The following is a 15282-nucleotide window of genomic DNA, read 5'->3' on the forward strand; positions in this document are numbered from 1 at the left end:
CCCCTCCGTCCTGTGGTCGAGGTGCTGAGGGCATGATCTCAGGCCTGCTAATGTGGCATTTGAGTCCCGATTCCAGCTGACCCTCCTCGGGAATAGAGGCCCATCTGTGGACTAGACGTGGCGGCGGCACCTGGCTCACACTGACTGGGCTGCAGGGCCAACCTGGTCTCCAGTGTTCTGTACCCGAGCGAATGGAATGGCGTGTGTGTGTCTGATCACCTCTCTCGGAAGCTACCTGAACCTCCCAAGCCTCATGGTGAAGACAAACCTGTGTTTTAAATGACACACTGACAGACCTGTTTGCCTGTGTCCCCGCACCTTGTTTTTTGTGGTTTTAATGATTTTCTGTTGGTAATTTTTGCAATGCTATCCCACCAAAGTGCTTATCTGTAAAGAAAACGGAGAATTCCGTTTCCCCAGCAGCTTCAGTGCAGCCGCAGAACCGTGGGAGAATGCGAAGTGGGCTCGCCCCAGGGCACAGCACGCTTCCTGGACGGCTTGGGGGTGTGGAGAGGTACAGGACATCTGCCTTCACCTCCGTCTCCCAGACAAGTCCCCTTGCAGAGGACCGCACCACACCCCCAGCCGTGCACAAGGGCTTCCTGCTCCTGCCGGCGGAGTCTGCACTGACCGCTGCAGTCTGACGCCCCTGCGCACGGCGGCCTGTCGGGTGTGTCAGTCCTGGCAGATAGACGAGCGTAAAGTTAGGGTTACCTCTCCTTCCAAAAACACTCATGAAGAAAAACCACCTTCTAAGCTGCTGGGTTAAAGGCCACTTGTTACACCCACCCTCACCTGCGAGTGTGACTCAAACCAGGACTTCCCCTGGGAGAGTCAGGCAGGTCGAGTGCAATCTGCTCAAAGTGGTACAGAGGAGCCCACCTGGCCACTGATCACTGGTCAGGACAGACACAACGTTCCTCTTCCACCCAAGCCCACAAGACGGTCGCTCCGCATGCAGACCACGACTGCCGGTGTCCCGTTCCTGTGCTGTCTCTTATCAAATGACCGCTGGAGGACTGTGCTTGACGGGGGCAGAATTACACCCAGCTCCTTCCTTGTCAGGGACGTGGAATCTGGAGCGTGTTGCTGGAAATTTATTCCACCTGTACATTTGTCACTTTGAAATTAAAGCGGAGCTGGTATGAGACAAATGGCTTTGGTTTTTTATTTCCTGACCTCAAAGAAGTGTTAAGTGCCAGGTCGCCTCTCACTGGTTGATACAACGGAATGAAGTTTCCACTCACGGAGCTTCTACCGGGGCTGGGGGTGAGCAGGGCAGTGGGAAGTGCGGTGAAGAGCGGGAGCGATGGGGAAGGTGCAGGAGCGGGGAAGGCCTCCCCGCGCAGCCCCGAGCGCAGTCTGGGAGAAGTTCCGGCTGAGGAAAGGCTAGGGCCGTGTGGCTGCAGAGGGTGAGCAAGGCATGGAGACCGGAGAGAGGCAGGGCACAGGACCAGGCTCAGGCAGGGCGTTAGGACCAGTAAACAGAACACACGCAGACCAGTCTCAGGCCCAGGGGGCTCCGGAACAATGGGCGGGGCTGCAGTCAACAGCAGGCAGAGGCAGGAGCCTATGGACACTGTGAAGGCAACAGTGTCCGCCAGCACGCTAGAGCCTTCTCTGGGAGTGGGAGGGTGAAGCAGAGTGCGAAAGGGCCATCACTGACGTCCAACAGGAAGTCCAGGGGGAAGGACTAGGACGCCCCCTCCAGTCAGACCCCTATTTCCTTCAGGACCCCCTTGAGTAGATTAGCTTCTGCGTGACCGCGCTCTGGAATCCCAGGGCGAGCCCGTGTTTCTAGGTTGGGAAGGCCAGTGGGTACCTGGATCGCTGTCTCTGAGGCAGACGCTCGCGGTCACGTGACGCCACCGACTCCCGTCACTGTGCTCTGTGAGCAGGCACCCGGAGAGGAGCATGTCCAAGAATTCGGGGTTTGCATTAAGAATGCTTTATGTTAAAGTAGGAACAGCATTTCCAGTAAAATATGAAGAGGTTTATATGGCATCTACAAAGTTTAAGTTCCTGCTATAATAAATGCTGTGTTTCTTTTAAACAAACTAGAAAGATAAGGAATGTTATGTTCAGTCTGCACATTTTCTCTGCAGCTTCAGGGTGGAAGACTTGGACGTTTAAATTGGACAGTCATAGATGTGAATTTCCTGATCATCTCCGACAGACACAATTTTTGAGCCATTTCCATTGTATTTTACTCCCCAGACCTGTAAAAGTAAAAAGAAAAAAATGTTCTGCTAACACTTTATTCTTTTTTTTTTTAAATTCTTTTCTTTATTGATTTTAGAGCGGGAGGGAGAGAGAAACATCAATATGAGAGAGACACATCAACCGGCTGCCACCCACAGCACCCAACTGGGGCCAGGGACGAACCGCAACTGAAGCACGAGCCCCTAGCGGGAACTGAACCCGGGACCCTCCGGTCTGCAGGCTGACGCTCTAACCGCTGAGCCAAACTGGCCAGGGCGGAGAGCACCTGTACCACTTCAGTTACGCTGACAAAGATAGTCTCCTGTGAGCACAAACCCTGCTTTTCCTAACTTAAACACCCAAACAAAAATTATCAATATCACGAAAGCCAAAAAACCTGTAAGAATTTACGGCTTCAAGTATATTAAAAAAACCCCAGACATCAGATCATTTCCTTGGATAGCTCCCCAAATGACAAGTGATGACTGTTTAAGGAGTGGAAGCTTCTGAGAAGGGAGGCCCTTCCTGAGCGGGCCACGGCCGGGCTGCACCCAGAAGAGGGCCCCAGGCACCGGATGAAGCTGAAGCGTCTGACTAGCACGGCGTTTAAAGGTAGTGCGACCAGCACGCTTTCCGGACGACACGTGCTCAGCCTCCGCACAGACACTGCGCACCGGGCACAGGCCAGCCCACGTCTGAGCAGGGGCAGCTCAGAGCCGGGCCCGCCAGCCCCGCCAGCTCGAGCCGCGAGGCCAGGAGAGGAGAGACTTAGCGCCGCAGTCAGACGACGCTCACAAGCCACAGACAAAGAACTACGTCACCGATGCCATACCTGGTCCTGGTGATCGAAGAAGGTGTGAACGCAAGTCCTGGTTCCAACATCCCAGACTTTCACACTTTTGTCAGATGAACTGTTTTGAAAAGGGAACATTAGTGTCGGAAAACAGCTTTCAGGCTGGTCTGCAGGTGGAAGGAATCTGACTGGAACTCCACCCCGCTCACCTGCACTGTGCCTGTCCAGGGCCCCTCGGGGCCTGTGCTCGCCCAGGAGCGGCCTGGGTGCTGGCAGCGCCGGGTGGCTCTCCACTCAGAGCAGCCGTCTCCCCAAAGCGTGCCTGCCTGGACCTCACAGCATCAGGGGCCTTACACCTCTTAACTAGCTGTGGGGAGAATCCTAGATTCCCAAGGAAACAGCGCGAGTCGGACTGTTCAAGAACCCTGCTGGTTTCAGCCGAGAGCAACTCACTTCACCATCTTCAAATTTTCAGGCAATTCATACATTTTAAAAGTGCTAAGAATCATCAAGTACCTGGAAACAAAGTGAGTGTCGTCAGGACAAAATGCCACATTCAGCACCCAGGACGCGTGGCCACTCAGAGTGCCAGCTAAGTTGGCGTGTTGTCTGCAACAAGAAGGGTGGGAACAGAGATGCTGTTAGCTTCGGGGCAAGTCCCTGAAAGCGCACTATGAACTCTGCCTGGTTTTTTCCCCTTGACTGATTTTAGAGAGGAAGGGAAAGGGAGAGAGAGAGAGAAACATCGATTGGCTGCCTCCTACATGCCCCCACTGGGGATCGGGCCCACAACCTGGGCATGTGCCCTGACCGGGAATCGAACCGGCGACCTCTTGGTGCAGCGTCGACGCTCAACCACTGAGCCACACCGGCCGGGCAACCTCTGCCTGTTTAACTGGACCGCACCTGCTATCCTCATGACGACAGTATTAGTCTACCACAAACGCGTGCTAGCTGAAGGGATGTCACGCACTGCAGAAAGTCCCACCACGGCATTCGCTCAAAGTGTGTTATGCCAAGAGCCAGGACTAAGATCCACGACAAGCAGCTTAGAAGCTCAGGACAGAAGGAGCCGCACTCTGGAGAGCGCAGCAGCTGGCCCCCAGGACGGGGAGACTGAGGACAGCAGCAGGCTCCACATGGGCCGGGCCACTCCAGCCCTGGGGCACTCGCGTGGCCTGGACAGGCCACTTCTAACCCCACCAAAGACGCCAATTTAACCGCTCCAGCCACTTCGCTTTTTAAAGATGTGAAACCGAATCACCTACGGCCGAGCTGCCGAGGCCTGAGCTGGTCGGCAGTTCCATCCCTGCAAACACACCCCTGGGGGTATGAGGAGGCGGCCTCTGTGGAGAGTTCCAGGTCTTCAGTGTCCCCATCTCAGCCTGGGTCCCCCACCTACACTGTGGGGACATTGATCCAGGCGGCCCCTCATGCGATGGAGGGAGCACGGATGGAAGTCAGCAACGGAGGCCTGTGACTGGGCGCCGGGCCCGGAGGGACAGCTACCATCACACGGGCTCTGCCCCCACAACCAACACGGCCTGAGAGGCGCCACCCCTGGGGCTGAACATCCGCGGTCCGCTCTCCAGAGCTGCAGTTCTAATTGCAAGTCTCCCAAAAATACGGAGGAACCGTGCACCGGGAGATCAGAACGCCAGGCCTGGAGCCATGGCCCGGAGGCATGCAGATCACAGCCCCGAGTCAAAGCACCATGGCGCAGTCTACAACCTTAGACACTGGCTGAGGTGGCGGGACACGAGAAGGACCTGCATGGCCTCGAAGGAGGACAGCTGTCGACTGGAGAGAATGACTGATGTCTGCACCCGCATCAAAATCCAACAAAAGGCTCCCTCATCCGGACCCACAGCGAGCAGGGCAAGGGGGGCCAGCAGGGGCAGCCCCACCCCTAGAAGACTCTTGGCCTTCACTTCTGGCCAGCTACCGCCCACGGCTCCACCCCCATCTCCATGCCACGCCTACCCAGAGAATCTGAAACCAGAGAGCCCGCGGGAGACAGGTGCCTGAGGAGCAGCAAGGCTGTGATCCCAGCAGGTAGCCCCGCACGCCTCCCTCCAGGACACTCCACACACAGGTGGGGAGGCGAGTGGGCTGTGTGACCTGAACAAAGCCCCGAACAACAAGCCACAGGCGGCACTGGTGTTCAGCGAGAAGCCGTGAACCCGGCAGGGGACTCACACGTCATAGATCTTGATGTAGCCGTCATCTGAAGCAGTGACGAGCAGCTGAGAATCCGGGGAAAAGGTCAAGGAGCGAATGGGCATCGCATGGCCTGAAATTCACAAAGGCCCCTGTCAGCCAGTGATCACTGGTTCCCGTCCCCTCACATGGGGTTCCCACTGGCCAGGTCCCTTCTGACTGGCCCCGACACTGACCAGCACTTCCCTCAGGTTCTAGAAACATCCATATAACCGGGCCAACCTCCTGAAGATAATGCTCCTCAGTCCCATCTTCCCTGACCACCGGGACCTCAACACAAAGCGCGTAGAAAAAGCGCCTCAGCCACAGACAAGGCCACGTGGGCATCTGCATGGCTTCCGATCTGACAGAGCGCTACTTCCCTCCCCAGCCCTGAGCTGCAGGTGAAGGGCTCAGAGGAGGCAGCATCCACTCGGGACTCTCTAAGAACGGGCAATCTCCCTCCACCCCTCCCGTCCTCCTGCCCAGAGGCACCGGGTGCAGGAGGGCACCACATTCGCCCACCGTCCAATGATCAAAAGCAGCTGTTTTCTAATCAAGGTTCTTTAGAACCAGACACAACAGAAACGAGCTGAGGTACAGCAACGCACGAGGAAATGAGCAGCATTTAAAGTTTGAGAACTGGCCCGTCTGGGCGACGCCTCCAGGGATAACGCTAACACGTGCAGGCGCCTCAGGTTCCCGAGACTGCCCTCTGCGGCCCGACGCCCAGCGCACAGGACGGACGATGGGCGTACCTTCCAGCGTGTGCAGCAGCTTTCCAGTCGCAATATCGAAGATGTTGATGATGCCGTCGATGGCTCCGCTGGCCAGATACTTCCCATCAGGGCTCTGCACAGAACACGGGGTGTGAGCGCCACGCCCAGCAGCCGCAGCACCCCCCCCCCCCCCGGGCAGCGCTGCCCAACAGGCCCGTGGCACCCACAGCGAGGAACGTGACAGGCTGGAGAGCGAGCGGGGAGGGTCAGAGGGAGAGAAGTGACATGTCCTTACGTATGCAATGCTGAGAATGAATTTTCCTCTCGTGTCCAAAGAATATTCCTTTTTCCCACTCTCCACACCAAAAATGTTCACTTTCCCCACATGAGTTCCCGTGGCCAGATACTGGGAGTCAGGAGAAAAGGCCAAAGTCCAGGCATCCACTGAACAGAAAGAGAAGGAAAAACATAATAGTGAGAAAAGATGCGAGCTTAGTTTTTAAAATGTACAACACATTGTAGGAGCATACAATGGTGCAGCTACTCTGAAAAACAGTCCACTTTGCACAATACCAGGCAGCCCACCCCCAGGTGTCCACCCGAGAGGAACGACCTTCACGCTAAGAGTCAAGCACTGGCCAGCATCGGATGCCCGTCCCCGGTGAGCTGACGGACAGATGGGGTCCGTCCGCACAGGGGCACAGCACCGAGCAGCAAACAGGAGAGCTCTGGTCTGCGCTACAACACGGAGGAACCTCACACATCGCGCTTAAGAATGAAGATGGGGCTTCTCGGCCAGAACCCCTGCCCAGCAATCCACAAAAACGACGAACACAAAGGGGGAGGAGGGGCACCTGCTCCATGTTCCAGGCCTTTTAGGAAACATGGAGTTGTTCCTCTGGCCACATACAGGCGAATCTCTAAGAAAGGTGATATGTGGACACAAAGGTGGTATGTTCAGCAAGGAATGCCCCACAAATGTTACCATGGCAACACTGGGAGAGTCTAGTGTCACCCAGCATGCGGCGGGCATTGTTGTGAACAAACAAGTTAAGGGCAAGATACTCGCCAAGAGAAAGAATGTACGTATGAGCACGTTACACAATGAAGAGCTAAGATAGCTTCCTGAAACACGTGGAGGGAAATGATCAGAAGAGGAAGGAAGCCAAAGAGACAGGTACCGGGTCAACCGAAGCGCCAGCCCGCTCCACGCAGAGCCGCCCACTCCGTGAGCACCGCGGGGAGGAGCCTGAGCTGCGGCCGCCCTTCCCTAGGAGTTCACGGCGTGGTCGGAAGACCTCGTACTGTAGGAGTGGGAGTGTGGTGTCCCTTCCCCCAGCAAAGAATTAAAGAAAATTTTGTGTCCTAAAAAAACAGAACGAAGACATGTGAGACAATACAATTCCACTACGTGAAGTTTTCCAAAAAGGCAACACCACAGAGACAGAAAGCAGACTGGTGGCTGCCTAAGGCTCAGGGGAGCACAGACGGACTCTCCATGGGCACGAGGGAACGAAAACTGAATCGGGGGACGGCTGCACCACCACGGAAATGTACTAAAGCTCCCTGCACTGGGCACTCAACTTCACAGTGTAATTACAGAGGTAAAATTCTACCTCAGTAACACGGTAAACAAAGGAAGAGGAGCCAGAAATACTCCTCCACAAAACCAGTGTGACAGAGTACTTTCCACTAACTGACATGGAATAAGGACTGGGGAGTCACCATTAAAAAACAAATCAGGCCCTGGCCGGTTTGGCTCAGCGGTTAGAGCGTCGGCCTGCGGTCCGGAGAGACCCGGGTTCGGATCCCGCTAAGGGCACGTACCTCGGTTGCAGTTTGTCCCCGGCCCTGGTTGGTTGTGCGGGTGACAGCCACTCGATGTGTCCCTTTACGTCGATGTTTCTCTCTCTCTCTCTCCCTCCCACTCTATCTGTACAAAAAATGGAAGAATATCCTCGGGTGAGGATAAAAAACAACAACAAATCAGCCCTGGCCAGTTTGCTCAGTGGTCAGAGCACTGGCCTGTGGACTGAAGGGTCCGGGGTTCAATTCTCCATCAAGGGCATGTACCTGGGTTGCAGGTTCGATCCCCAGCCCTGGTTGGGGTCATGAGGGAGGCAACCAATCGATGTGTCTCTCACATTGATGTTTCTCTTTCTCTCTCTGAGGCCTCCCTCCCTCCCTTCCTCTGTCTAAAAATCAATGGAAACATATCCTCGGGTGAGAATTAAAAAATAATAATAATTAGTCTGGCTGGTGTTGCTCAGTGGATTGAGCGTCATCCCATGGACTGAGAGGTCCGGGTTCGATTCCCAGTCAGGGCACATGCCCAGGTTGGGGGCTCAATGCCCAGTGGGGGCATGCAGGAGGCGGCCAATCAATGTTCTCTTATTGACGTTCCTATCTCTCTCTCCCTCTCACTTCCTCTCTCTCTCTCTAATCTATAAAGGAAAAAAATTTAAAAAATAAAAAAATGCTATTCTTAACAACAACAAAAAAACAACTTTTTAAAATTGATTCTAGAGAGAGGAAAGGAGAGGGAGAGATAGAAACATCGATGAGAGAGAACATCGACTGGCCGCCTCCTGCATGCCCCCCACTGGGGATCGGGCCCACAGCCTGGGCATGTGCCCTGACCTGGAATCGAACTGGCGACCTCTTGGTGCAGGGTCGACACTCAACCACTGAGCCACACCGGCTGGGCCCAGGTGCTTTTCAATATCTATGTTTATTCCTAAATGACAATAGCATTTATTCTAATAGGGTTATGTTTTCTTAGTCCTATTATACTTAGCTGTTTATTGGAATCATGGTTATTAGGAAATTTGATTTTTATCCCTTGAAGTTTAGAATGCTTAGTATCAAGAATCCTAATGCTCAAAATTTGATTTTTATTCCTCAGTTAACCTCACACCTAAGATTTATTGTAGTATCTGCATAATGGGCGCTAATTCACCTCATGGCCCGGAGAGGAGCCCGTCTTTACTCCTGCCCACCATGAGCCGAGTGACGTTGGGGCCCTGCACCCCTCCTGAGAGCTCTGGCCTGGCCGCGCACATCCTCACACTTTCTCTGGACCCCGGGACTCCCCCTCTTTGGTGGGGGTATTTCTAGGACAGGCACAATGTAAGTGCTGTTTCCTTGCATTCGCGAGACTTCAGACGAGTTTAGCTGCTCCTCCTGGTCACGGGCGCTGCCTGCTTTCTCCACTACAGAGCAGTCTCAACAGACTCTGTGGGCTGCTGTGGGGCCCCAAGTCCTCTCTCAGCCATGTCAGCAGGGTAAGGACACACAGTCACCTGGGCAGTCAGAGCGCTTGTGTCTGGGAAGCTTTCCCACACACACCTCCAGCCACACCCCGTGGGTGACTCCAGGGGCCACACAGGCAGGGGGCCTGTGCACCCTCACAAAGCGCCAGCCTCCGACGCACAACAGAGCATCGCTCTGGGGGGACCTCAGGCTTCAAACAGCCGTGGTCATGGACCTTTCAGCACCCCTGGAAGTGAAACTCTTACCCGGTCCTGCATCGATAGACTTGATCTGTTTGCCGTTCTCCAGGTCCCAGAGACGGATGTGAGCGTCGAGGGAGCTGGATGCGGCGATGGGCAGGGTGTGGCTGATGTCCACAGACACCACGCCCAGCTGGTGTCCCTCCAGACTCCACTGCAGGTCCAGCCGCTCATCACGCCTTCAGAGGGAGACAAAGGAATGGGTTCCTTCACACACAACCTACTGTACCCAGCATGACCATCTGGGCCTGTGACCATGTATTACCAGGGTCTGGAAATGGAGAATCAGAGGGTGAGGAGCACAGAACACCAAAGGCAGCCACGCTGTAACCTTGGGCCTGTCTGTGAAACACCACTGGGCCTCCCCACTGAGTGACAGGAAGACAAGGAGAAACAGCTGCCTCTGCACCCACCACACTGCCAAGCCCCTTACCCAGAACAGTGCGCACTTGGGCCTGTCTGTGAAACACCACTGGGCCTCCCCACTGAGTGACAGGAAGACAAGGAGAAACAACTGCCCCTGCACCCACCACACTGCCACGCCCCTTACCCAGAACAGTGCGCACTTGGGCCTGTCTGTGAAACACCACTGGGCCTCCCCACTGAGTGACAGGAAGACAAGGGAGAAACAACTGCCTCTGCACCCACCACACTGCCAAGCCCCTTACCCAGAACAGTGCGCATTTCCCTGCTGCGCCTCGGGAGCCCAGAGGCAAACCCCCAAACCCCATCTCCAGGGCTGCATGTTAGGGGCGAGGGTGCTCACCATTTCCAGACCTTCACCAGGTCATCCAGGGACCCCGTGACCACTGTCTCAGAGTTCTCTTTCTTGTTTGTCCCCCAGGCCACTGACCAAATGGCATCGTCATGGGCTAGAGTGGAAAGCACATCATTCAAAAAGTCTTCAGGAAACTTCTAAGTTGAACGTGCTAAATAAAATGGAGTCAAACACTGTTCCAGTGATTCTCAGGCGAATCCACCCACATCTGCCTCTCTGTTTCGCAAAGTGCTTTCCCAGAGAGCTTTTTTATCATAACCGTGGAGCCACATACGAGAACTGGAGGTTCTGAGGCAGCCACCTGCCCAGGGCACAGGCTGAGCAGGTGGGGGGCTGTGTCCGGTGCCCATCCACTCTGACATGCACCCGTCTGGAACGGCTACTGCCACTCGGGAACGAGTGGGGCCAGCGGGGAGCCCTCGCCGCACCACCCAACAGAGACCTGCGCTTGGTAAGAACGGTCTCCCAGAGATCTCTGGAAACCAGTAGGCAGTTTGCCGTGGGCAGAGGTCTGAAAGTCAAGACCTGATGTGGCCCCAACACGAGCTGCCTTCACCACAAATGCGTGCTGCGCTCGTCTGGCCAGTCACTGCATTAGCCTCTGTAAGCACTCTCATTCGCCACCACCCCCCCCACCGTGCAGGCACTGTTAATGTCACCCTCACGTTACAGACGCGGAATCAGCCCAGAGAAGCTAGTAGCTCACCCAAACTCAAAAGCTAAGAAGAGGCAGAGCTGGGACTCAAACCCAATCTATTAACTACCGTCCACCTTAAACACTAAGTGTGCAGGCTGCCTCTCTGGTGGGCCTGCAGACCTGGCACAGGCGTGTGAGTGTGACGTGTGCATGGAGCTTCTTCAGGCCTGGGGCAGTTCTCCAGGTCCACCTTTCCAGACCAGAGCACAAGGGCACTGAACTGGCCCTGAGTTACACAGCATCGTGGCGTCAGTGACAATCCCCACCCGACCTGAGCCTGCTAGCTTGCCACCTGGATGGCACCGGCTGTGTCCACGGCAGCTGACCGGATGCCTGGCTAGCTCCGTTACCCATTCCAGAATGCTCTAGCTTGAACTTAAGGCCATGTCCATGCTACCGTGTGGGGTGGGAGGGCTTCTGTCAGGCACTGGCACGTTGGTCCAGGCTCGCCCTAACTCACCGGCCGTGCTGCAGAGCGAGACGCGCGTGGCTGGTCTGCACACAACACTCCTGTCCAGGTGTGAAGCCCACTGCCACTGTCACAGTCCCCAGCACTCCCCACAGTCCCAGGCCTGGCACATGCTCCACTGTTATTAAGGGTCAAAGGCCCCCTGTGGGCATCCCTACGTGGAGGAGCTGAGGACAGACCCCGAAGCAAGTGCTCAGCTCAGGTTCACCTCTCAGATGAGCTGACATTAACTGGGTTCTGAGGCTCAGAGCGTCTCCTTCTTTCACGGGGTCCTGGGAGGCTCCCAGGCTCATCTCCCTCAGATGGGGAAAGTCTCAGCCTGGCCTCTCCAGCCCATGATCTCCTCTGTCTGGTTTTGGTGGTCGTTTGTTTTTAAGTGTATCTGTCTTCAGCTGCCTCTGCTAACTTTTCTGCAAAGAGAGTCTACTTGGGAATTGCGTGTCTGGTCAGCAGGACGACAATTTTAAAGAAACCAGAGACAACCCCGTTTTCACAGGGGAATCGGCTTGGACAGGCAGGCTGCTTACCTTGCTCTTGTTTGAAGAGAATACTGTACTAAAAAAAGAACAGAAGCCTCATTAAACCAAAGGTCAGATTTCAGACGTACCACATTTCCTCCCTAAAACACCTCCTGGCACCCCACTCACCACTGAGCCCCAGCAGATAGTCACCACGGTGAGAGCTACTTCCGTGGAACCCTGACCCCCAGCAAGCTCCTGGGCTCCTGCTTATGCACGACTTGTAGTCACACCAAAAAAAAACTAGTTCTTAAAGAAACTGTAGTTTCTTCACCCCCAGAAGAGACTAATGTGTTAGACCGTCTGCTCGAGGGTTCAATTCCGGGTCAAGGGCACATACCTGGGTTGCAGGTTTGATCCCCAGCCCCAGCAGGGGCTGTGCGAGAGGCAACCAATTGGTATGTCTCTCTCACATTGATGTTTCTCCCCCTCCTCCTGCACCCCTTTCCATTCTCTAAAAATCCGTGGTAAAAGATCCCAGGGTGAGGATTAACAGAAGAAAATATAATTAATATATATGTGTGTGTGTGTACGTATGCCTCTCCTTTTCTGATCTTTGTTCCCTTTTTGTTTTTGTGTACAAATTCTTTTAAGCGTCCTCAATTCCTCTGAAAACTGGTGAAACTCAGTTAACATAATCCTCTGCTACATGTTGTGCACTTGACCAACACCACCTCACCCCTCATCCCCTCTTCCGGAGCAGAGCAGGAACTGGATGCTAGCTTCCTGACCACACCCAGACAACCTGCCAAACAGACCAACTGGTGTTCCTTTTCTCGCTGCGGCCTTACCTGGTTGGTCATTTCTTTAGCCAAGGATGAAGGGCCAAAGGCCAGACAGATCTGTGGAAACAACACCAGGGTTTCACAAGGGGTTGTCATCAGGACAGGAGGTTCCCCTTGACCACAGAGTTGCCCTGATACTTTCTATGGGCCAGTCCCAGGAGCTTCCTTCACAAGTCCCTTGGCACTCAGGGACTCAACTAATACCTACCCCACCCCGTGTTTTCTTCCCCTCAAATCTGACTACAGAGGGGGACCCGTCTCTGCCCCTTGCTGCTCCTCAGAGAGAAAAAAACCTCAGGCCCTTTTAATTTTCCATTGCCTCCAAGGGAAAAAAAACTGGGTTAGGGTCCTGCAAACTTCTGTTAACATTTTTGCCAATTGATCAATACATAACTTTCTTTTACGTGTGTTTCTGTTTAAAGACATCTTACTGACTATGCACTAGTAATTCATTAATACTGAACTCCTGGCCAGCAGCACTCTATATGCTGAAGCAAAGCTGATCTAACACATGCATTTTCTCTGCAGGGCACATCACAGCCCTCCCGCGCCTAGGAACACCAGGACAGCACATTCGCACTTGCTCGGGGGCTATTTTAAACAGTGAGACCACCAACAAAAAGCACAAATATGCAAAAATCACAGCACTACATAGACTGAAAAAGGACGCTTGTTTAAGGTATGAGCTGAAACAAGAACGCAGAGGGACTCCTTGTTCATTTATGTCACGTGTGCATCACGTGACCCGAATTTCTCACCTCCTCACAAATGTCCTCAAAGGACTACAGAAGCAATGTAAGAATTGATTGGGGACTAACGATACATTTTAGCACGTAGGCGATTTTGCAAACACAGAACCTGAAAATAGTAAGGGGAGACTGTGTGCTGAAATAAAATTTTATTAAAATACAAAAAATAAATCTGTGACAGTGTAACATATGTAATTTTCTAGTAATACGTTATGTAACAATATCTAGCAGCAAGTCGAGTAGCCACCATAATTTCAAAGTTGTGATGCACTTGCAAGATATCCTAAGTTACGGAAATATCTGTGATTTCTACGGGTGACAAAGTCACTCTGTTAATACTGTGATTTGTCGCCTAAATTTATAATAGCAAACGATAGATTTCAGAGGTTTGAGAACATAAGGACGCAATATTTGTTCTTATTCATGTGCACGAACCTCTCCATTCTATTTATGAGCCAAAGAGATCACACAGCTAAGGCATGGAGGTTTATGTTCCCTGCTTTAAATTGGCAAAATCCCAGAAGGCCACTGTGAACGTTTCCCAAGAATAACAGTGAAAAAAAACCCTAAACAATTTCTGAATAATCCTTGCCTGTGAAGATGTCAACCAAGCTCGTAGAACTCAATGCACCTGTGACCCAAGACACGGTCATGCCCAGGGCAGGAAGGGAGGGAAGGAGCCAAGCCAGGTTAGCTGAAGTGCGGGCTTGCACCCGGCCCACCTCCGAGAAGCCGGCCTCCTCAAGATGCCAGCGCGCGTCCATCGGGAGTGCATATCCCAGGGGCCCGGTTTTAAGTTCCACCCACTTGGATTAGCTCACCGAACCCTCGTACCCCCATTTCGCAGGTCTTATTATCACCTCCTCTTCCTGACTGGCTACCGAGCCACAGTACCGCTCACACCAGCCCCTGATAAAAGTAACCAGGGCTGGGAGGCCCCCAAAGCCCTCTTTTGCCCCCTTCTCTCTCTGGGGACTTTCCACACTGGCGCGGCCTCTGCGTTTCCAAAACACCACCCCACGTGCCTGCGCGAGGGCGCCCAGGCGGGAATGACCCGCAATACAACACGGTCCTGGAAGCAGAGAGAACCCAGGCCGCGCTTGTACCTGCCCGGGGACGGGGGGCTCGCTACCTAGGACAGCGTGGCCCTTCTCCGGACAAGTACGGTTAGGACGGTGCCTCGGCGACAGGGACAGGGCCCCCTCCCGCGGAGACACCGGCCCTCATCTCCAGGCGGCACCCTGGGAGGCAGCAGGGGAAACGGAGTCACAGAAGCCACCTCCGGCTCGCGGCCTGGAGCACCCCTGAGCGGGCCTGCTCGGGGCCCCCCTGGCTCACCCAACCTCCCGCTCCGGCCGTCAGCGGCCCCCACGACGACTTTTCCGTCCGGCCGTGAAGACAGACTCACCACCTCACTGCCCCGTCGCACAGCTCGGGCGCACGTCTGACGCAAACTCGGCGCGACCGCGACGCACGGCGATGAGATCACGAAGGGGCGGGGCATGGCGCGCGCTTCCAGCGCGCCGGCGCACACCGCAGCGCCCCCTGCCGAAGCCTCGCCGCCGCGGAGGACGGTGGGCGGAGAGGCCCCGCCCCGTCTCGAGGGGCGGGGCCGCGGGAACCGGCTTCCGGAAGCGCAGGGTCAGGTTCCTGCCGCGCAGGTGCGGCGTGGGAGGCCCTGCTTCTCCGATGCCGCCCGCGGTCCCACCGACCTGACGACTTCTCGACCTTGTGGCTTAAAAAAACCTTCGGCGGGCCCTGGCCGGTTTGGCTCAGCGGTTGGAGCGTCGGCCTGCGACCCGGAGAGACCAGGTTCGGTTCCCGCTAAGGGCATGTACCTCGGTTGCAGTTTGTCCCCGGC

General features: G+C 54.7%; 1 protein-coding gene across 3 annotated transcripts; it reads right to left on the reverse strand.

Annotated features, from left to right (window-relative positions):
- Positions 1-1932: 1932 nt before the first annotated feature.
- Positions 1933-14857, reverse strand: WDR61 (WD repeat domain 61). 3 transcript variants are annotated; one of them, XM_036277876.1, is made up of 11 exons: positions 14830-14857; positions 12679-12729; positions 11897-11924; positions 10192-10297; positions 9432-9604; positions 6209-6357; positions 5953-6046; positions 5195-5288; positions 3512-3604; positions 3035-3113; positions 1933-2219 (listed from the first exon to the last, which is right to left on the reverse strand). In XM_036277876.1, the coding sequence occupies exons 2-11, from the start codon at positions 12688-12690 to the stop codon at positions 2130-2132; spliced, it is 918 nt and encodes a 305-aa protein (XP_036133769.1). In that variant the 5' UTR covers positions 12691-12729; positions 14830-14857; the 3' UTR covers positions 1933-2129. The 3 variants fall into 3 exon arrangements, with proteins under 3 accessions (XP_036133769.1, XP_036133770.1, XP_036133771.1); XM_036277877.1 differs by lacking the exon at positions 14830-14857 and adding an exon at positions 14760-14800; XM_036277878.1 differs by lacking the exon at positions 14830-14857 and adding an exon at positions 14554-14572.
- Between the last annotated feature and the right edge of the window lie 425 nt (positions 14858-15282).

The sequence above is a fragment of the Molossus molossus genome, unplaced genomic scaffold, assembly GCF_014108415.1.
Source record: "Molossus molossus isolate mMolMol1 unplaced genomic scaffold, mMolMol1.p scaffold_m16_p_24, whole genome shotgun sequence".
In the NCBI taxonomy this organism is placed as follows: Eukaryota; Metazoa; Chordata; class Mammalia; order Chiroptera; family Molossidae; genus Molossus; species Molossus molossus.